This window comes from Mastigoproctus giganteus, chromosome 12, assembly GCF_048544385.1.
Source record: "Mastigoproctus giganteus isolate SK-2022 chromosome 12, ASM4854438v1, whole genome shotgun sequence".
Classification (NCBI taxonomy): domain Eukaryota; kingdom Metazoa; phylum Arthropoda; class Arachnida; order Uropygi; family Thelyphonidae; genus Mastigoproctus; species Mastigoproctus giganteus.
Genome location: NC_143586.1, coordinates 59,765,261 through 59,788,815, shown reverse-complemented (window position 1 = coordinate 59,788,815; position 23,555 = coordinate 59,765,261). Strand labels below are relative to the sequence as shown.

The 23,555-nt window shown below is 35.7% G+C and overlaps 1 protein-coding gene across 1 annotated transcript in view; it reads right to left on the bottom strand.

Moving 5' to 3' along the window:
* LOC150077095 (uncharacterized) overlaps nt 1-23,555 on the bottom strand; it is a 282,019-nt gene that overhangs the window by 170,186 nt on the left and 88,278 nt on the right. Inside the window, exons 5-6 of the mRNA XM_090386247.1 lie at nt 18,765-19,392; nt 11,297-11,334 (exon numbers count right to left, since the gene is read on the bottom strand). Of these exons, the coding sequence (XP_090242373.1) occupies nt 11,297-11,334; nt 18,765-19,392 (666 nt within the window). The remainder of the gene's footprint in view (nt 1-11,296; nt 11,335-18,764; nt 19,393-23,555) is intronic.

The window sequence follows — 23,555 nt, the reverse complement described above, 5'->3', positions numbered from 1 at the left end:
TGTTGCAGCAGCATACTGTCATTAGTGTCACTACCAACCCTGCTGACCTTCATATCGTCTGTAAACTTGGACACCCAATACCGAACCCTAGGGGCCTCCACTAACATTAGTCCACAAAGAGCAGTGTCCATTGATTACTACTCTCTGTTGTCTCCCACTCAACCACCCCTTTATCCATTGTAGCAGTTTACCCTTGATGCCATACCTCTCCAATTTGTGCAGCAGTCTTCCATGGGCAACAGTATCAAAAGCTTTCCTAAAATCCAAGTATGTGATTTCAAAATTATTTTTGACATTCAGTTCCTTTGTGACCACATCATAGTACCCAATTAAATTGGTCAGACAAGACCTCCCTTTAACAAACCCATGCTATGTCTTAACTATTACTGCAGTCTTGTCTAGATGATCCTGCAATGCTTATTTAACCAGTGTATCCATTAATTTACCTGGAACAGAAGTTAAACTAACAGGTCTGTAATTACCTGTCTCCCCCTTTGATCTTCCTTTGTGGATCGGTGTCACATTTGCACATCTCCAGTCCATGGCTACCTCCCCTGAGTCCAAGGAAGCTCTCATAATTATGGCTAAGGGTTTGCTTACTTCCTTTGCTGCTTCCTCTAATATAACTTGATAGATTCCATTCACCCCAGGTGCCTTTCTTATGTTTATCTTCAACAATTTCTCCTCCACTTTACTCTCTGCTATTACAAGATTATCTAGCTTGCTGCCAAAATTTAATATACCTCTGGCATTCCCCTCCCTGAATAACTCCTCGTGTGTGAATGTAGATGCAAAATATTCATTTAGTTTGTTAACTACCTGAGCAGGATCATGAAAAGTTGAAAGATCGATATGAAGTGGACCAATGTGATTCATCCGCTTCCTTCTAGAGTTTAAAGAAGTAAAGAAATCTTTGATGTTTTTCTTTGTATCCTTTGCCAAAGATTTCTCGTAATCTGGCTTTGCCTGCCTAACCTCCTTTGTGGCTTGGTTACAGACCAGTTTATATCTATCATAGGCTTCTGTGTCACCTGTTAATTTATATGTATCTCATGCATTTTTTTTTATCTGCCACATGTCTAATCAGTTCATCTGACATCCATTTAGGCCTAAATCTTGAACAGTATTTCTTAGTTGGTATGAAAAGCATAGTAGCTCCAAAATTAAGTCCCTGAAGGCTTCCCTTTTAGAATTCACTGTTGGTAACATCATCAATTGATCACACTGTATAGAATTTAAAAACTGTCTGATACCACTGTTGTTACCTTTATGAAAGCAAAAACACTTCCCTTTACCCTTAATGGTAGTTACCTCTGTGAGTAAATACCACTTGAGCACACTGTGATCACTGCCACCTAGTGGTTCCTTTATCTGCAGATTCTTAATGCATGAAGAATCACTACTGATAATCAGGTCAAGAGTATTACTCCCTCTAGTTGCCTCCTGAACATGCTGCTGTAGAAAACAATCATCCAATACATCCACAAAAGCCTTGCTAGTGTGTGAGTGACCAACCCACAAATTCCAGTCAATCTCTGGGAAATTAAAATCCCCATTATAAAACGCTGATTTACTGGCCCACTCTATTTCTCTGCACAATTGCTCATTATTCACCTACTCTTTTTTTTCCTTTCCCAGTGCTTATGTCACACTAAACAGATTCAACATTGCATTGTCCACCAACATCAACTGGATGCTCTTCCTTAGATTTTATGTGTTTCTTCAACATGGCCATAATACATGCAGAAGAACCAGCTCTGACGATGACAGGTATGAATCACTCCACATTTTCACATGTAAAACAGCCCTGATCAAAATTTGGAAGTTACATGTCACTTTGAAATTTTTTTTTAAATGGCCCCCAAAAGAATACTGCACACAATGAACAAAAGGAAAAAGCTAAGTTAATACAAGGGGGTATCAAATAGTTTGTATCCTGATCTAGATAAAACAGCAGTAGGAAGATGCAGTTTTAAATATAAGTTGACATATTCAATAACTAACATTTGAAATTTCATTCCCAGGTACACCAGAGGTGGAGCCCAGAATCTGAATAAGGATGCAACCGAGGAGTGATCCAGTTCCTGCATTTGCAGGGCAAGAAAGCTCGGGAAATTGACGAAGAAATGAAAGCTGTGTATGGGCAGAATTATACATCCTATGACACTGTAAAAAAGTGGAAACAAGAGTTCCAGCGTGGTCATACAAGTATCTTTGATGAGCCAAGAGAAGGAAGGCCATCAACATCCACAGACAGTGAGATGGTTGCAAAGGTTGAGCAGCTGGTGCTGAGTGACAGAAGTATGACAATTCATTTCATCGCAAATGCAGTGGGAATTAGTTATGGGTCTGCCCGCAGCATTTTACATGACCATCTGCACATTTCGTTCCAAGATTGCTGATGCCTTTGCAGAAGCCATTGCCACCACCAACTTTGTTACCGAGTGCAGCTTTGAACTACTGCAGCACCCACCCTATTCTCCTGACCTAGCATCGTCAGACTTCTTGTTTCGAGAAATGAAGAAACCATTGTGTGGATGCTGCTTTGATTCGTCTCATGAAGTCATCAATGAAGTGGAATTGTGGTTTCAGGCAAAAAGTGACAAGGCATTAAACAACTCATCCACAGATGGGATAAATGTGTTACTATACATGGAGAGTATATAGAAAAGGATTAAAGTTCCTGCAAAGTTTCACCTTTCTAGCACTATTATTTCTAGGTAAGGGTACGAACTTTTTGATACCCCTTTTGAGTGTTCATTATCATCTTGATATTACCGACAATTGAGGCAGGTTGAAAAAATTTGGTAGTAGTAGTAGTAGTGGCACATGATGCAAGAAAGCAAGTGTAGGAGCTTATGCAGCATCAGCCAAAAAAAAAAAAAAAAAAAAAAAATCACACCATTCCCTCCAAATGCCTGTCCAGTTCCTCCTTAAATTTATTTAACCTATCAACTTCTACAACGACAGATGGAAGTTTGTTCCAGCAATTAACCACCCGCTGGCTAAAGGCAAATTTCCGCACATCTATTCTACATCTGTCCTTTCTTAATTTGAACTTATGTCCCCGTAGGTTGGTAATCTGAACAAGTGGAAGGATCCCATCAGAATTCAGCGTGCTCAACCCATTCAAGGCCTTATAGACCTCAATCAGATCACCGCGCAGGTGCCTAGTCTCCAGCCACTGCAATTTGCAGAACTTAAGCCTCTCTTGGTAAGAGAATCCCTTCATTCCCCTCACCAATCGTGTTGCTCTTCTCTGTACACGCTCAAGCAAATCTACATCCTTCCTAAAATGAGGCCTCCAGACCTGTACGCAGTACTCAAGGCGTGGCCTGACCATTGCCTTATACAGAGGGACAATCACCTCCTTTTCCCTGCTAGCAAAATTCCTATATATCATTGACAAAACCCCATGACCCGCCCTAGCAGCCTGTCTGCACTGCTCAGAAAACTTCATATCTGACTGCACAATTACTCCCAGGTCTTTTTCATTTTCTACCACCTTAAGTGTAGTACCACACAGTTGGTACGTTTCTCAGTTGGTGGGAAACAGCTGATTGTAAGATAGTGTAGCTACTAAACAAATGACTTGCACATCCATGTGCTGAACTCTTAAAAAAAGGGTCGCCTATGTATGGTCTGAGGATGGGTTCCAGCAAGTTACTGAAACGTTACCTTAATACACAGTGATTTAGTTAACAGCTAAATAAACAACTTTAATATTCACATAAGAGGAGATCATTACATAAATCTAGATTCTCAAAAAAGGACAATGCAAATGCAGTCTAGCTGCTTCCAAATTGCAATTCCTATTATCAAACCAATGATCAGAGGATTCTGATCAATTCCTAATAAACACAAGGACAAATTTAAGTGTAAAATACTGAATGCATGCAACAATGATGGGAATACAGGAATTTCAAAAGAAATTTAATGTAAAAAGGCTATATTATGGAGCTGAGCAGGAATGGATAAGAGTACATCACAAGGAATTCTATTGTAACAGGTTGCACAGACTGTGGGCTGCTACATGCTTTTTAGCTAATAAAGATGACACGCCCACTGATTTTAGAGGTTTATCCATTTCACATGAAAAGCAAGTTATAAATGATTTTCTTACAATAAAGAATTAACACATAAATCAGCAGATAAAGAAGTCAAAGAATTTTTTTAATGTAGACAATGATGCTCTTGATTTTCTCCACATCACAAACACTGAAACAGTTGACATGGTTATGCATCCTGAAAAGGTGAAGACACTGATGAGGATGATAATGGAGAAAGGACAAATGAAGAAGAAAAAACTTTCAATTTATAAATTCATTAATTTAATTGAAGAACTTAAGGGACTTGAACAAAAAAGTTTCATTTCTGAGAAAAATAGTGGGTATATAAAACAAGTTTTGCAAAAAAGCCTGAACACATGAAAAAAATTTATTTTACAGGGTATGTTTAAAAAATTATGGGCCATTCTGCTGACAAAAGTGATAATGAAGAAAGATGTAATCACTTAAGTAAACTTAATATAAAGTTATATTTCATATTGAAAGATTGCTGAAAACATTAAAATTTGTATTTTGTAGCACTTTTTTTTTTTAAATGGCCCTGTCCTGGGCAGGCCTTAAATGGCCAGAGGGTGTGAAGAATTCACTGGTTTATTTCCTCAAGCGATAAGCCAGATGCTTACAGAACTAAATTCAAAAACAAAGATCAACCACTTAAAACTGCAATGTGGAACGTCAGAAGTTTGTATCAAGCAGGGAAATTAGAAAATGTTGCAAAAGAACTTGATGACACGGACATCAATATCCTGGGTTTAGGGGAGGTGCGATGGCCAGGACAAGGTGAAATGAGTACAGTGAAAGGCCACAAACTCATATACTCCAGCGGAAATGAACACCACAGAGGAGTGGGAATTCTTATCAGGAATGAAAAGATCAGATTCCTAAATGGATATTGCGCTTTTTCAGGCAGGATAGTATTTGCCCAATTTAATACTCTTCCAATACCGCTAAATGGATACTGGGCTTTTCCAGGCAGGATAGTATTCGCCCAATTTAATACTCTTCCAATACTGCTTAACATCATACAGGTTTATGCACAAACGTTATCATACACTGATGAAGAATACCAAGCTTTCCTAAAAGACCTCAAGTGCCTCCTAAACTCGGCCAAAAGAAAAGGAATCAATGTAGTTATGGGAGATTTCAGCATCAAAGTGGGAACAGGCAGGGTTGTTGACACTGTTGGCCTTTTCAGACTGGGAACAAAAAATGAAAGGGGAGATGCACTGGTTGAATTTTGTCAAGAGCATGAAATGGTCATTATAAACACCTGGTTCATGCTACCACCAGGAAGATTATACACATGGAAGGCCCCCAATGATGCCCAATCAAAGATTAATTGAAATCAGATCGACTACATCATTACCAACCAAATATTCCGAAACATAATTTAAAGCACAAAAACCTATCCTAGAGCTGATATTGGCTCAGACTACTGCCCACTAATAGGGAAGCTGGTTATAAAATTAAAGAAAATCAAGGGTAAGGAACTGAAGAAAGGCTGGGACAGAGAAAAACTTAGCCAGCCTGTATATGGGAGACATTTCACAAGCACAACCAAAGAGAAAATGGAGGATAGTCGTTTCAATCTACTAGACAGAGATCCAGAATCTGAGTGGACCTTGTTCAATAAGATAATGACAGATGCTGAAAATTCAATTTTTGGACAGGCCCAAAGGAAAGCCAAACAGCAATGGATGACAAGCGAGATACCAGGTCTAATGGAGTACAGGAAAAACTTTTAAGAACAAAGATGTAGAAAAATATACAATGTATGACAGTTTGATTAAAATAGAAATAAGGAAGACAAAACAGACATGGATGGAGGAGAGATGTAAAAGGATTGAATATCTGCAAAATGAGCATAAGGAACATGTAGTCCACAAAGAAGTGAAGGAACTGTGCAATATCAGGAAAGACTGTGCAAGAGGCCACATTCTGGATAAATACAACAGGGAAATTGTGGACAAGCAACAGAAAAAGGATAGATGGCAAGAATATCTGAGGGAACTGTACCTGCAAGGACGACAGACAACTAGGAAATGACAACACCCAAACAGAAAGCAAACATCAACACTTTCTGATAGAAGAACTGGAGCAAGTGATAAAGTCAATGAACAATAACAAAGCAACTGGCATTGATAACATCCCAGCTGAAATGCTCAAATACCTTGGAACAAGAGGAAAACAACAGCTCCTCAATATTTCAATAATATCCTCAAGGGAGAGAAACTACCCCTTGACTTTCTGAGATCCATCTTTATTCTCATACCAAAAAAAAAACAAGAGCAGCAAAATGTGCAGACCACTGCACAATAAGTCTCATAAACCATTCCATGAAAGTCCTCTTGAAGATGATTCTACACAGAATTGAAGGCAAGAGTCAAGAACAAATTTTAAAAAAGGGGTTGGCGGAAGAGAAGCAATATTTGCTCTGCCTGGCAGAAAGAGCAATTGAACACCAGCAGAACCTATTTGTTTGCTTTACTGACTTTAACAAAGCATTCGATTGGTTGAAACATGATATCCTCTTCCAGCTCTTGAGCAATCTAAACATCAAATCCAGGGAACTAAGGATACTATGGTTACTATTGAGCAAGTGGCAATCACTGTAGAGGGAGAAAACAACTGCGTATAAAAAAAAACAACTGCAACACAGCGGCAGCCCCCAAGGCAGAATGCGCTGGTCCCAAAGGAACTAGTAGTTGTTGGTGACTCTATTGTCAGGGAAACGGGAAACATGCTTTGTAAAAAGGATAGGTGGAACAGGACCAGGGTATGTCTGCCAGGGGCAAAGGTTGATGATGTTGTAGAGCAGATATCATCTTTTAAGGGCACAAAAGGTGATATAGTTGTACACGTTGGCACTAATGATATTAAGAGTAGGAGACCGGCAGAATTACTTAACAAGTACAGGTTACTGTTGAAAAAAAGCCGTGAATTAGGGTTGAATTTGAAAGTGTCTGCAATTCTGCCCAGACACGATAGGAGGGAGTATATGATGAGAGCCCTGTCGATCAATTCGGCCCTGGAAAGATTGTGCAACGCTCAAGGTGTAGAATTTTTTTCAGCCAGGTCTGTACTTGTTAACAGGAGAGACTACTTCCAGAGGGATGGGATACACTTAAATAGAAAGGGTGCAAGAATGTTTGCTGATGCTATCGAGGCAGCGTTAGATGGGTCGGAAAACTGCTAGATTGGGGGATACAAGGACTAATAGATTAACAGTAGTCATTGGCAGAGGTGAAAGTGATTCTTGCACTGCTTCTATTGGAATGAGCCGCAGCCCGGAAAATAAGATGCAGGATATTTCAGAGACTGCTAGGAATCACTGGTGTACAAGTAAACACATGGGTTGTGTTAGGGTAGCTAAGAAAAAGAACAGGTGAATGTAAACTTGCATGTACACCAAACTAGGAGTTTAGTAAATAAATTTGATGAATTTGAGGTATTGCTCAAAACATCAAAGGCAGATATTGTGGGATTTCAGAGACGTGGTGTCACACAGATATAAGGAATGCAGAACTGGAATTTGGGGAGTACAATGTCTACAGAAGGGATAGACAGGATAAGAAGGGAGGAGGGGTTATGCTATTAGTTAAGAAATACATAAAATCCAAGGAAGTGAAGCCAGTCGACATTGCTGGACAGTGCAGTGTCGAGTCAGTTTGGTGTGACATAAGCATTGGGAGATCAAAATTGAGAGTAGGAGTGTGCTATAGGCCTAATGACTCTGATGAGTATAATAAGAAATTGTACAGGGAAATAGAGTGGGCCAGTAAATCAGAGAGTCTTATAATGGGGGATTTTAATTTCCCAGATATTGACTGGAATTTGGGGGCTGGTCACTCACACACTAGAAAGGCTTTTGTGGATTTATTGGATGATTGTTTTCTACATAAGCATGTTCGTGAGGCAACTAGAGGGAGTAATACTCTTGATTTGATTATCAGTAGTGATTCTTCATGCATTAAGAATCTGCAGGTAAATGAACCACTAGGTGGCAGTGATGGCAGTGTGCTGAAGTGGAATTTACTCAAAGAGGTAACTACCATTAGGGGTAAAGGGAAGGGTTATTGCTTTCGTAAAGGCGACTACGATGGACTGAGACAGCATTTAAATTCTATACAGTGGAAACAACTGATGATGTTACCAACAGCAAATTCAAAATGGGAAGCATTCAAAGAACTTATCTTGGAAGCTACTAGGCTTTACATACCAACTAAGAAATATTGTTCAAGGTTTAGGCCTAAGTGGATGTCAGATGAACTAATGAGACATATGGCAGAGAAGAAAAATGCATGGGATACATACAAATTAACATGTGACACAGAAGCCTATGATAGATACAAGTTGATCTGTAACCAAGTTACAAAGGAGGTTAGGCAGGCGAAGGCAGATTACGAGAAATCTTTGGCAATGGATGCAAAGAAAAACAGCAAAGAGTTCTTTACTTATGTAAACTCTAGAAGGAAGGGGATGAATCATATTGGTCCACTTGATATCGATGGGTCAACTGTTGATGATCCTGCTCAGGTAGCTAACAAACTAAATGAATATTTTGCATCGACATTCACACATGAGGAGTTATTCAGCGAGGGGAATGCCAGAGGTGTATTCAACTCTGGCAGTAAGCTAGAGAATCTTGTCATAACTGAGAGGAAAGTGAAGGAGAAATTGTTGAAGATAAATACAAGAAAGGCACCTGGGGTGGATGGGATCTATCCAGTTATATTAAAGGAGGCAGCAAAGGAAGTAAGCAAACCCTTAGCCATAATTATGAGAGCTTCCTTGGACTCAGGGGAAGTACCCATGGACTGGAGATGTGCAAATGTGACCCCAATTCACAAAGGAGGATCAAAATATGACACAAGTAATTATAGACCTGTTAGTTTAACTTCTGTTCCCGGAAAATTAATGGAGGCACTAGTTAAAGAAGCACTGCAGGATCATCTAGACAAGACTTCAGTTATAGCTCAGACACAGCATGGTTTTGTTAAAGGGGAAGTCTTGCCTAACCAATTTGATTGGATACTATGATGTAGTCACAAAAGAACTGGATGCAGGGAATAACTTTGATATTGTATACTTGGATCTTAGAAAGGCTTTTGATACTGTTGCACATGGAAGACTGCTGCACAAATTGGAGCAGTGTGGCATTGGAGGCAAATTGCTGCTATGGATAAAGGGGGTGGTTGAGGGGGGAAAAGACAGAGAGTGGTAATCAATGGACACTGCTCATCGTGGACTAATGTTATTAGTGGAGTCCCTCAGGGTTCGGTATTGGGACCATTACTGTTTTCTGTATTTATAAATGATATTGATGATGGTATATCAAGCTTAATGTCCAAGTTTGCAGACGATACGAAGGTTGGCAGGGTTGTCAAGGACACTACTGACACTATGCTACTGCAACAGGATCTGGAAAGCTTGAGCAGATGGGTTGAGAGGTGGCAAATGAAGTTTAACATTGACAAATTTAAAGTACTACATATGGGAAACAACAATCCCAGAGCAACGTATCAACTCTGTGGTACTACACTGACAGTGGTAGAGAATGAAAGGGACCTGGGGGTGGTTGTGCAGGCAGATATGAAGTTTTCTGAACAGTGCAGACGGGCTGCAAGAGTTGCTTATGGTGTATTGTCAATGATATATAGGAATTTTTCTAGCAGGGATAAGGAGGTGATTATTCCCTTGTATAAGGCAATGGTCAGGTCGCACCTAGAGTACTGTATACAGGTCTGGAGGCCTCATTTCAAGAAGGATGTAGGGATGCTGGAACGAGTACAGAGAAGGGCAACAAGATTGGTGAATGGAACAAAGGGGTGCTCTTATGAAGAAAGGCTTAAGTTTTGCAAATTATAGTGTCTGGAGACTAGGCACCAGCGAGGTGATTTGATTGAGGTGTATAAAGCCTTGAATGGTTTGAGCATGCTCAATGCTGATGGAATTCTTCCTCTTGCTCAGAAAAATCACCTGAGAGGGCATAAATTCAAATTGAGGAAAGACAGATGTAGGATAGACGTGAGGAAATTTGCCTTTAGCCAGCGGGTGGTTGGTTGGTGGAACAGACTTCCATCCCTTGTAGTGGAAGTTGATAGCCTAAATAAGTTTAAGGCTCAGCTGGACAGGTATTTCGAATAAACAGAGGGGTGAAGTGGAAGTGGTTATTTTTCATTTATTTATTTATTATTTTTTTTTTTTTTTGGCTGATGCTGCATAAGCTTGCTTTCTTGCATCAAATGCCTCTGCTAATGCTAATGCTAAATCCAGAAAGGAGTGAGGCATAGTGTGTTGTCTCCTATGCTGTACAATCTCTATGCTGAAACCATTATAGATCTAATACAAGATTCTAAAGAAGGAATTACTGTTAATGGTTCACTTATCAGTAACCTGCGATATGCAGACGATACTGCCCTCATTGCAACATAGGCACAGAAATTAGAAGCAGAATTGGTATGACCAAAGTGGTATAATATGCCTGAAACTAGATTTCCAGAAAAGATAGTGAATGACCAAGTGCTACACATTTCACATGCATACAGGAGAGCACTTTCCTATATGGATGTGAGACCTGGGTCATATGGAAAATGGAAACCAGGAAACTGGAAGCCTTTGAGATGTGGACACTCAGAAGACTCAAAATTCTGTGGACAGATAGGGTCACCAATGAGCGGGACCTTCAGTGGGCAAAGACCAAAAGGATACTGCTAACTACAATTACAAAGAGAAAGACTGCTTACCTCAGGCATATTATAAGAGGAACGCAATATGACCTGCATAGACTAATCCTACAAGGGAAGATTAAAGGCAAAAGAGCAAAAGGAAGACAAAGAGAAAAGTGGCTTGATAACATCAAAAATTGGACAGAGGGTCTTATGACACAAGAACTATTTCACAAAGAGACAGAGCTGGCTGGAAAACATTGGTCTCCGACGTTCAAATTGAACACGGAACCTGAAGAAGAAGAACACTTTATTTTTACATAAAGCAACTATTACGAAATCGTTTTAATTAGTTATTCTTCACCTTTTTAATTTTTCTTGATAAGAGACCTGAAATACAAACTCCCAGAACGCCTCTGGTCCTAAGCTTTCTGGAGGAGTAATACTAATACACGTGTGTATGTGTGTCTGAGGGAGAGAGAGAGAGAGAGAGAGAGAGAGATATTATTATGTACATAATTTACAATATAACAACTGCAGAATTAAAAATCAAATATTTACCATTTCCAGAGAAAACTTGAGGAACAAAGCCATTCATTCTAAAAAAAAAAGACCACTTAATTAGAAAATAAAAAGTTTATCACATTTCACACTGCATTACTATGCAAAATTTATCAGCTGACCATTTATATTTATAGAAAAATATTAGTACTGAAATTAATAACCATTCTGTATATGTACTGATTATGCATATAGTCTGAATATGTTTACATATTAAAATTTTATTTGAGTGGTCCATAATGGTTTCAGGACATCGGTCATCAGATCAATTTCATCGCATTCAAGATGACACATCTTTGCCTACCATTTAACTCAACTATAAAGCATGCTTTGTGATGATGGTTCCGCTAGGGTAGCATTATTTTATTTGGAATTTTTTATGATAATTTTTTTTTCTGTGGAACTGCTTTTCCCAATCATCCATACAATGCATATGACAATATGTTGTTTTTGTGTGTGCGTGTGTGTGTGTGTGTGCGCGCGCATGTGTGCGTGCGTGCGCATGTGTGTGCATGTGTGTGTGTGTGTGAATACCACATATTCGCTTGTTCCCTACCACTTTTATATAGCTTTCTTTTATAGTTTCTTTTCCTATTAAGCATGCTCATTCTTGGGTTAGGTCATCTTTCATCTTTTTAACCGTCCTTCCTTTACTTCATTTAGTAATGGGGCTCCAATTCTTTTAATATTTTTGCTCGACTATCTTTATCCAACCTATTTATATATGCACAACCTGGTGTTTTTGCAATTCTTTTTATTATATATCTATTCATTAACATGTTGTATTTTACACTGTTTCCTAATTTCCTCACATTTAACTTTATCTCAATGTTTGTTTAGTTATTTTCCTTAATGTGTTCTTTCTATTGCTCAATTTATTTGTTTTATTTTTGCTGTTGTACCTCTTGTCTCAGTTGCATTTATGGTTCTTACTATTGGTGTATATATATATTTTAACTTTATCATCTTGATTAATGTTTGGATTAATCCAAATTATATTATTTAACCCCCCCCCCCCCCCCCAACATTCTACTTGCTTTTAATGCTTGTTCTTCTTCTACTTATTTAATTATTCCTGAACTATTTATCTGTATTCCTAGGTAGTTAAATTTTATTACTTATTCTATTATTTTCCCTTATAATTTATATTTGAGTGGTTCTTTTGCTATTGTTTGGATCTCTGCTTTCCCTATGGCTATTTCCATGTCATACTCATTTGCTTTTTTATTATAATTATGTAGCATTTTTTTCAAATAATTTTCATCTATTAGTACTGCATTGTTTAAATAGCATATTATATTTAATTTTTTATTCTAATTCCTTTATTTACTCTATTTGCTTCATTAATTAATTCATTATCAATCTGAAGTACATTGGACTCAGTAAGTCTCCTTGTCATATTCCTTTGGTTACTTCTATTTCCTCTGTATTACCTTGATCTGTTTTGATTATGCATTTAACTGTCAATATATATATCTCTAATTCCTTCTATTAATGTTTAGTAACTTCATGCAGACTTTAAGATTTCTATTACATCTTTATTTTAAATCTATCAAAAGCCCATGTTAAATCTAACAACAACATATAAATTGATCTATTATTCTCTAAAGATTTTTCTGTTAACTGCTTCATCATAAATATTTCATTTATGCTCAACTTATTTTTCCTAACTTCTCAGAAATGACAAGCTTAATAAATATATTCTTGCAGTTGCTTATCTCCTTTTTTTTTTTTTTTTTTTTTGTGTATCATTTGGTATATTCTTTTCTTTCAAAATCTGTTTCAATAATTGTATTAGCTCCATAGTTAGCTTTTCTCCCCCAGTTTTAGTAACTCATTATCTATTTTATCTATACCTGCACTTTACGGTTTTTTAGTTTTCCTATTACCGTATTTATTCGATTCTAAGATGCCATTGATTGTAAGATCCACCTTAATTTCAGTACCACCAACAAAAAAAAAGCTTTGATTCTAAGAAAAAAAAGTAAATAAAATAAAACGCTAAAATATATCTAACAATCAATTTACTAACAACAATAGTATTTTTCAGTGGGTATATTATTCATCACTTCCTTCTGAATCTTCTGAGCCATCGATATCTGCATCTGAATCAATATCACAGTCTACTTTACATTCAGAGTCTGATTCTTCTGAGCTGTCATTATCTTCATTATCCCATAATATATCATCTTCTGAGACATTGAGAACACTGGTGATGCAACATTTTTTTAAATGAATGCTGCACTATTTCCAAGCTGTTGATACCCATTCTGCCAACGTTGTTGATACCCATTCTTAATTTTTCCGGAAGGTGTCAGCAGAAGGTTGTCAGTCAACAGCCAGGATTCATATTCCTTTCTCAAGTAATCCTTAAATGGTTTGTTGACTGAAATGTCGAGTGGCTGAAGTTGGCTAGTCATGCCACCAGGAATCACAACCAAGTCACCACGTTTTTATTTTTGACCCGTTCGGACAAATTTCCATGAAATGCATCAAGTACTAGCATGCTAGGTGGGTTAAGAAGACTTCCAGGACATCTATTCCACACAACATTTTGCCAGTCTTCCGTAAGCTCTGCCGACATCCATCCATTTTTTTGTGCACACACAATAACATCTTTGGGGAAAATTGCATTCTTCGGTATGGTTTTTCGATTTAAAATTAAATATGGTGGCAACTTTTTGACCATCAGCAGTGATGCATAGCATCACATTGATACGCTGCTTTTCATAGCCCGTGCTTATAATCTTGATTTCTTTAGCACCTTTAGCATTGATGGTGTAATTTCAAGGCATATCGAAGAAGACTGGGGTTTCATCAGCATTTCCAATTTGACTTAACTCGTAGTTTCTTTTTTTCCTTAATTTCATCACCTGTCGCACCAGCCGTGACTGTCTTTAAATATTATTTTCTCTATTCCAAGGGGACCTGGCAATTTCTCCAGCTTTCGATTGCATGGCTTGTCGAGTGATGGGTAATCCTTTTGCGGGTCTCCGTTACAAAACGGAGAAGTGCAAAAGGATTATCACAACTTCATCGACTTGTGGAAATCTTCCTTTCTTAGGTCCTGTAAAGCACTTGGTTGTTGCTTTGCATGAAAATATGGAATTATGATCATTTCTCCAACAATGAACATTTTCTTCACTAATGTCAAATTGTCAACCCACAGCTCTATTTCCATGTTCTTTTGCATACACAATAACTTTTCATTTCAATGCAGCTTCATAGTGCAATATTTTTGACAACATTTTAATATGCAATAAAGGATCGAAATACAGTTATTTCGAATATACAAACAAAACTTCCTAGTTTTCGCTAAGTGAGCTCTACTATAATGAAATAACGGTGGCTTCACATTTCAAAAGCGCATGAAATCACCCGTGCAACTTTATTCTCCAATGGAATTGGAGAATGCGATAATGGTCAAACTTGGAGGCAGGGTTTCCACGTAAAAACAAAATGTGTGGTGCTGTGTGCAAAGCACAGGAAAATTCGAAAAAAAAAAACTGCGATTGTAAGACGCCATCAATTCTAAGATGCACCCCATTTTTAGAGACTTTTATAGGGGATGAAGAAATACGGTATTCCTTTAATTTCTTCTGCATTTAATTATGTCTGCTTCACTGGTCTGATTTTCTTTGTATTGAAATACAAAGAAATACCACAATCAAAATAGCAGAAGCATCCCTCTTCTCCCCCTCAAAAAGTTTTGAATGCAGAAGTCAGCTGGGAAAGTCATGGCATCCATCTTTTGGGATGCAGAAGGAGTGATCATGGTTGATTTCCTGGAACGAGGTGCAGCTATCAACAGCAAGTATTATTCTAACCTACTGAGACGTTTCCACGAGAAACTGAAGCTCAAAGTTGCAGGAAAGTAGCCAAAGGAATCATTTTGTATCAAGACAAAGCACTGGTGAATACAGCATTTATGACTTAGGCAACACTGCGTAACTGGGAATTCAAGGTATTACAGCATTTGCCCTACTCCTCAGATTTGCCTCAATTGGACTATTTTCTATTTCCAAATGTCATTAAAGACTTGAAAGGGCAGAAATTTGAGAGTCATAATGCTGTGATGAATGAAGTCAACGACTGGTTTGAGTGAAAATATTCTAAATTTAATTTGAGTGGGTTACGAAAGCCAGTGGATTGTGCCAGAAAGTGTGCTGGCTTAGGGGGAAAAACTATGTTGAAAAATAAATGGGTTTTTCTTAACTTTCCAGCATTCTTTCTATGAAAGGCTAGAAACTTTTCAACCTTCCCTTGTACATACATATATATATATATATATATATATATATATATATATATATATATATATATATATATATATATCTGATAATTAAAATAAATATGATATTTAAAATAAAAACATCAGCCAGTAGTACGGCAATACTGCAGAGCGAAACAAAACGCAAAATAATATAAAATAAACAAACAGGGAAGGGAAAGTAGAGATAATAGGACAAAAAGGTAGTCGATAATCCCCTGTATAATTTAGTCAATTAAATCAATAAACCCAATTAATAAGATACTGTAAATTTAAAATAATGCCAATTATAAATAATTTAGCGGTACCCCCCTAGAAGGTACCAGTTCCAAAAGACGTGAAATATCACCAAAAAGGGTTAAAGAACCTACCAAAAAACTAAAATATCAAAATGATAGACTGACCATCATGCCCCATATCGACAGAGGACCACGAGGCCAATAATGGTCATGGAATCGCTGCATTTCAATCGTCATACAAATCATCGCAAAGGCAGAAATATCGAAGAACCAAACCACCCCTCCATTCCTCGATAGATCAACCAATGCAGAGGATTTGCATGGCGGTGGTCCTTATGCAGCGAAAAATAATCTATAGAACAGACAAGCACTCTTGATCAGAGCCACACCACTGACATAATGCAAGCTTAACCAGCTTATATAATAGAAAGGAAAAGAATAGATGGCGGCACAGGCGCTGCTTATTTAGCATATCAACCCACTACTACCACTAATTTATATTATGTGAGATAAAAGTTAAGCAAAAGTAATAAAAATAAAAATAAATAAATAGGGCTATGTAGCTATCATTTGTATTTGTATTTGATGATTTGTATGACGATTGAAATGCAGCGATTCCATGACCATTATTGGCCTCGTGGTCCTCTGTCGATATGGGGCATGATGGTCAGTCTATCATTTTGATATTTTAGTTTTTTGGTAGGTTCTTTAACCCTTTTTGGTGATATTTCACGTCTTTTGGAACTGGTACCTTCTAGGGGGGTACTGCTAAATTATTTATAATTGGCATTATTTTAAATTTACAGTATTTTATTAATTGGGTTTATTGATTTAATTGACTAAATTATACAGGGGATTATCGACTACCTTTTTGTCCTATTATCTCTACTTTCCCTTCCCTGTTTGTTTATTTTATATTATTTTGCGTTTTGTTTCGCTCTGCAGTATTGCTGTACTACTGGCTGATGTTTTTATTTTAAATATCATATTTATTTTAATTATCAGATATAATTAGGCATCATGTGGAGGATGTGCATTTGCTGCCTCTAATGATAGCTACATAGCCCTATTTATTTATTTTTATTTTTATTACTTTTGCTTAACTTTTATCTCACATAATATATATATATATATATATATATATATATATAAGTATTTTTTTTTAGTCACTTCCATTTTCAAATTAAAAGAACTTCTATGTGCTGAAATTTCGAAATTATGAAACACATTTCTGCTATAACCTTCATTATAACACTACAGTATCATAGGTTGCAATATCTTTTGTATTTAGAATCACCATTAAAAAAAAACTTCCCTCTGACGATACTCTACTGCAAAGAATCACTCATACAATTTCTCTGTACCACTAGACCGTGAAACATTACTCAGATATGTAGGTATCCATGCACATCCAAGTGATATTTAAAACAACTCACATTTGTAAATCAGAACAATGGGCACATCTGCTCATTTGCATTTTCTCCAGTTACTTTACCTATGTACACTATTTCAATTTGATTTACAACAAGTAAGTATTCAATCTCAACTACACCTTAATCTTTGTCCAATAGCATACTAGATCATTTTTATTCCTCTTTGTGATATCAGAAATCTTTGGCTGCTAAGATTACAAAGTGTTCAGTTTCAACAGTTTTTGCCCTTCTTACACTTCTCTAATGCCATATCATTTTTAGTTTAGCCAATCTTTTAAAACATCTGTTACAATTTAACAATATTGAATTCTTTATAATACTGTTAATTATAGAATTTTTCTTGCAAGAAAGGTGTAATGCATGCTAAAATAGTTATTTATTTATTTTGACTTTCTTAGTGCTCGCTTGACAATCCAACTACTTAATCTGAGTTCAGCTTTATCTGGGCTCATTCCTAACGAAAAAATAGAAGTTATACCAATACAACAACGTTGTCAAATCACATAGATATAGAAACAAAGATATCTGAATTAAGTTTTTTTTTCCTCCTTTAAAACTGTTTAAGCAATGGCTGAAGAATTTTGAAACATTTAATTGTACAGTTTACTACAGAAGTAAACTATGAGTAAAGTATGCACTTTGTTTTTGCATTTTCATTGATGAAAAAAATCTAACCTACCTAATCTAAAAATCTAATCTAACCTTTAGTTGAAAGGTTTTTCTTTTTCATTAATGTTAGTAAATAAAATAAAATTAATTTTTTAATATATTTTATCATTATACATAATCCAAGTTGGCTTTGGTCCCATTTACACTGGATCAAGATTGTACTGTACTTTACAAAAACAACAATACAATCAAATGGCAGAAAGTAAGTTAATGATGTTTTAAACCACTTCAAAAGCTCACTTATTAGATTAACCAACCTTAATAAATCTATTAATGCTTATATATACTTAAAAATCGAATAATGGTCATAAAGTGAAGCATCAATACATGCAAAATCACAAATACACATAAATCAATACATGCAAAAAAATACCTAAGATTTTGGTAAAATCTTTTTATTTTACAACCCTCAACCTTTACCCAACTGTATGTTATGCAGATCTTTCAGAAATGGTTCAAAACAGGATTCGAATAGCGGGAAGCAAATTTAAAACTAAATAATAATAAACTAAACTAAAAATAATTTTTAAAATTTCCCCAAAAAAAAATGGAGTACCGCTTTGGCTTTTTGGATCATTTGTTAAAAATACAAAAAAGAAAAAGAATAAAAACACATCAAAAGTTTTTATCCTGTTCTTATTTTTATTTCTAACAGATGATGCAAAAAGTTGAAATGAACCTCATCATGTTTTTAATTTCAAATTTGCTTCTCACTATTTAAAACCTATTTTGAACCATTTCTACAAGATACATTACCAAACTACATACAGTTTGGTAAAGGTGAGCGACACACACACACACACACACACACATACACACACACCAAAATCATAATAAAAAAATACAAGAATACTTACTTATTATCTAATGTTTGTATGTTAATATTTAAGTCTGGTATTCTAGACAATGTTGATTCAATCTGCTTGTTCACTTCATCATCGTAATTATTTTCAATTTTCACTTTTTTAATCTGAGAATTACTTTCCACGTTGGCAGAAACCATATTTGATAATTCATATAATTCTTGCTTTCTTTTCAGCACATTATCCCCACTGCCTTTTAATGTAGTAGATACAGATGTTTTTAACAAACTAGTAGGCTGCTGCAATTTAATATTTTCTTCCTTTTTTTTATCCAAAGTCTTTGCCTTTTCATTATTATGAAGAAAATTTTTACAAGCATATATGGTGGATAACAAGTCACGATGTAATAGATTTGTATCCTTACTACTTTCTGGTGAAGATAATGGAATGGCATTTTGAATTGTTGATGCAAGTTGTTCAATCATATCGGCTGTAACATCATCAATGGTCCCAATATATTTTAAATTTACATTAGCATCTGAGTTCTTGGGCATCTCTTTTATACTGCTTGGATTTGTTGCATTCTCAAGTCTTGGTTTAGAGGCAACATCTACATTATTACTTAAATCATTGCAAATGACACTTTCAGTAGGATCACAGATGGTATCCTCTCTAAATGTTCCTAACAAAATAAAAATAAGCAATTTTATAACGAAAGAAAGCATTAAACAAAAATAACAGGATAATATTCCATACATCAGGTTCTCTACTTATATATTAATTTTAAAAAGCTAATATTTTCAAATTCAGTTTATAATTTAGTAAAATATCAGTAAATGTATCCTTTCAATAACTCAATTTATAAACAAAGTCTAAACTGAACACATTTAATGTCATGAAAAATTGTTCTTGAATTAGTCAACATTAACAAATTAAAGATTTTCAATTTCATACATAGATTTGCTCTTAAATAATCAGATTTAAGAGGTACTCAGATAAATCTATTATTTTTTTATAAAATTTAAGATAAAAATCTATTTTTTTTTAAACTTATTTAAATATTAATTTTAATTCTAAACAGTTTTTCCATCAAGCTTAAATGTTTTGATAACATAATTTAAGGATTTTCCAAACAAATTTTAATACATTGTATATCTTGTACTTAAATAAGTAAATATTCATATTTATTTATGGTGGAGACTGTATAAAGAAAATTACATTGATCAAATGTTAAACTGATAATCATTACCTACATAAAAAAGGTTTCTTCTGTTTTATATACATAAGTCGGTTTTTGTGATTCAGCTTTTTGTTGTGTTAAATTTGAGATTTCATTGCATCTTTTATCATCCATGTAGAAAAATAAGTCAACTTATTTTTCTACATGGATGAATATTTCAAAAGCTGCACCAAAGTTAAAATCTGAATCCACTCAGGACTACTGTCTACCTGATGGAAGCAAGCATTTGTGTGTCAGTTTTTGCGAAAATATAAAAAGTATATATTACTTGTTATAATGAGGGTTATATATTTTATTAAAAATAATGCTCTAGTTTAATTTAACAGACTGTTCTGTACTGTAGTTTTAAACTGTTAAATCAGAGCAGATCAGTACCAAGAAATACTAGTATAATTTTTATTATAACTGGCAGACCATTTTATGATAATTTATAATTAATATGCAGTTTTATATTGAGAGATAATTTTAAAAGTATTTCATCCTATTATAATTAGTATGTGTTTTATTGAATATTTTGTGATATTTTTGTAATATTGTTGTAATATTTTTAATATATAAGTCTGATTATACTTTTTCCGGTTTTCACTAGAAAAATTAAGAATAGCATATAAGGTAAGAAGTGAAGGGCATAACTGTCTATTATGCATGTCAATTAAAAACAAGAACAAAAAAAAAAAAACTTCATTTTGTGTAATAATAAAAATTTAGATAAAATTTTAAGGTCATAAACAGTAACATTAAATATAAGATTTAATAAATATAACATCACTAGTGACTATACATATCTTTATTGCATATCAGAAATAAATGGATTACATAGAGGACTGATGCAATACTCATAACGGCAATAATGCTAGGACTAGATGTCTCTCTTCTGAATGGACATTTTGGAAGATGGGAGGATACTTGTTGGTTGGCTATTGTTATTGGGTGAGTGCTGATGGGGGAGGCATCTAACTCGTATTGTACCCATTTTGCAGTGAATCAGGCTGATCTCCAATGGGGATTTGGAATGCCAGAAGTATTTTGCCTGGGTTCTTCCACTGTTCTTTGCCTCCTTATCTTGGAGTGAGTTTTCAGAAGGTGAGGGGAGGGGGGGGAGTGCAAGTATGGCCATACTCTTAGCCTGAAGTAAAGGTTGGAGAATAAAAGGATCACCATTCCTTCTCAGTTGGACGGTCTGAATGTCTGGATTGAAGAGGGGGAATCAACAGTTTTAAAAATGGGATGGATAAAATCAGGTCTGGATTTTGGTGTTCATAGACCCTAGGCACTTTTATTCCGAAATGTGCTAAAAAGGGATGGGGAATGTCTCTTCTATTTTAACACTTTGACTGCGAATCACGTCAATTAATGACTCGAGTTTCAACTACAGTAAATGTTCAACTGTTTCAACTGTCCACGTTTCAACTATAGTAAATAAACCACCTCAAATTGATGGAGCAACCATCACTTACTTCTATTCTTCTAGTTTCAAGAACAGTCACTAGATAGTGTAATGCGTATTGAATTGAAACTCCTAGAGTTGATTGCAAAGAAATATCATGCGTAGAAAATGATTTTTGAAAATTGTTTTTTTTTTTTTTTTTTTTTTTCACTTTGTTCATAGACCCTAAAAGTTTTGTACAGTGCCTAATGAGAAATCCGGCCCTGGATAAGGTATCCTAATTTGTTGGTCCATTCTTTGTCTCTGAAGATGCTCAATATACTCAAAGTCATTTTCTCTATTACATACTTCTACTCTCATTTTCACAAAGCTCATACTTAACACCAGACTCGCTTAATAATAGACAGGTCATTACAATCACAAGAAAAATTTAAGACCAAAAACTAAAAATCTGCTACAAATCAACAAAACAGTTTATGTTTGAATCCAAACATGATTACATGCAACAGTGGTCTCATTCAAGTAACTTTAGTACCCAAAACTTAGTCCAAAGACAAAATTCAATATGGAATTGTGTAACATGGCCACTTTTTATTTGAATATTGGGACTGATCAAGACAAGGTTGTAATACTTTTATCCTTTTCCAATAACCTAATTAAAACAATATGCACATGGTAAAGTGCAACTTCTTAAAACTTATTTTGTAATTTGTATCTAGATAATATGTCCTTCGACATATTACCTAAGTCTGAAGTAAACTGTTAAATCTGAGTTTTGAATTCAGCAACAGAAACTGAATCAACAATTGATTTGGAGATTTATACACCAAATAAAATAAAAATTCAACTCTATGCAAAATAAAAGTGTGAAGATGAACTATTAACAATATTACTCACTATCACAGTTCCATCTAAGCTGCACGCGTGAGCGGCCGTGCACTGATTTCTATGAAGTTGCACAGGTGCTTTTACTTCCCGCGCACACAGCCGACATACTAGATGGCGACAGGAGTATTAGTGGAAGAATGGATATAGGAAGCGGGGGATAGCTCATGCCATAAGATTTGCTATTGCATGACATGTTGCCACATCTTTTATTTACAAATACATAGTGCATAGTGAAAAGTTATGTGTTGATTTTTAATTATATGAAAAAAAAAAAATTATTACATTATGAATATATAAAGGACTGTAGTGGTTGTAGTTTATATTGTATGTTTTTATTGTATATTGTATATAAAAATAATATAAATACCATATAATAGGGGCTTAGAGGGGGAACAGGTATCCTGTGTGTTATCAGACACTCAGCCTAAAACACTGTTGGACCCAATATCTCTCTAATACAGAAGATTTAGGAGAAGTCTGGTTGGCCTGCCTCCCTAAAATCCACTCATGCACACCTTCTCGATGGTAAGCCCTGTTACGTCACTTAGGTGGTAACGAACGTGTAGAGTGGTTCTCTTTAAGATGCCTGGTCAGCGTGAAGAGGAAAAGACCAAACCCTCCAGTATATGACAGCACGACAAAACAAATGGCCCTCAGTCTCCAGCAGCTTTCACTACCCCTCTTACGGCAACGAGAGGATCAGAGTGGAAGCAGAGGGTGCTAAGAATCTCTGGGTACGACCAGGCTGCCATGCACAGAAACTGAACTTGGCCTGTTATAACGTAAGATCACTCATCAGTGAAGACAAGATATTAGAGCTGGAAAAGGAATTAGAAAATGTGAATTGGAATATCATTAGTTTGGCTGAAACAAGAAGAAGAAATTAATCACTTATAAGTTTATCAAGTGGAAATCTGCTGGACACCAATGGAAACAGTGAAAGGAGTGAAGGTAGAGTTGGGTTTCTGGTCCAAAAAGATTTTAAAAACAACATTTTGGAATTCAAAAGTACATCACCAAGGGTGTCAAGACTAATACTCAAGATTTCTAAGAGGTACAAGCTAAAGGTTATAATGATTTATGCACCAACATCGAGCCATGACGATGAAGAGGTTGAAGAAATGTACACCGAAATTGACAGTCTTCTAGATGAGCAGAAAACACACTACACTATTATTATGGGGGACTTCAATGCTAAGGTTGGAAAAAGACAAAACAGCACAGAAAGGGAAACTATAGGAAATTTTGGAATTGGTGAAAGAAATGAAAGAGGTAAAAGACTTGTGGAATTTGCAGAATCTCAAGGACTGTCAGTAATGAACACTTTTTT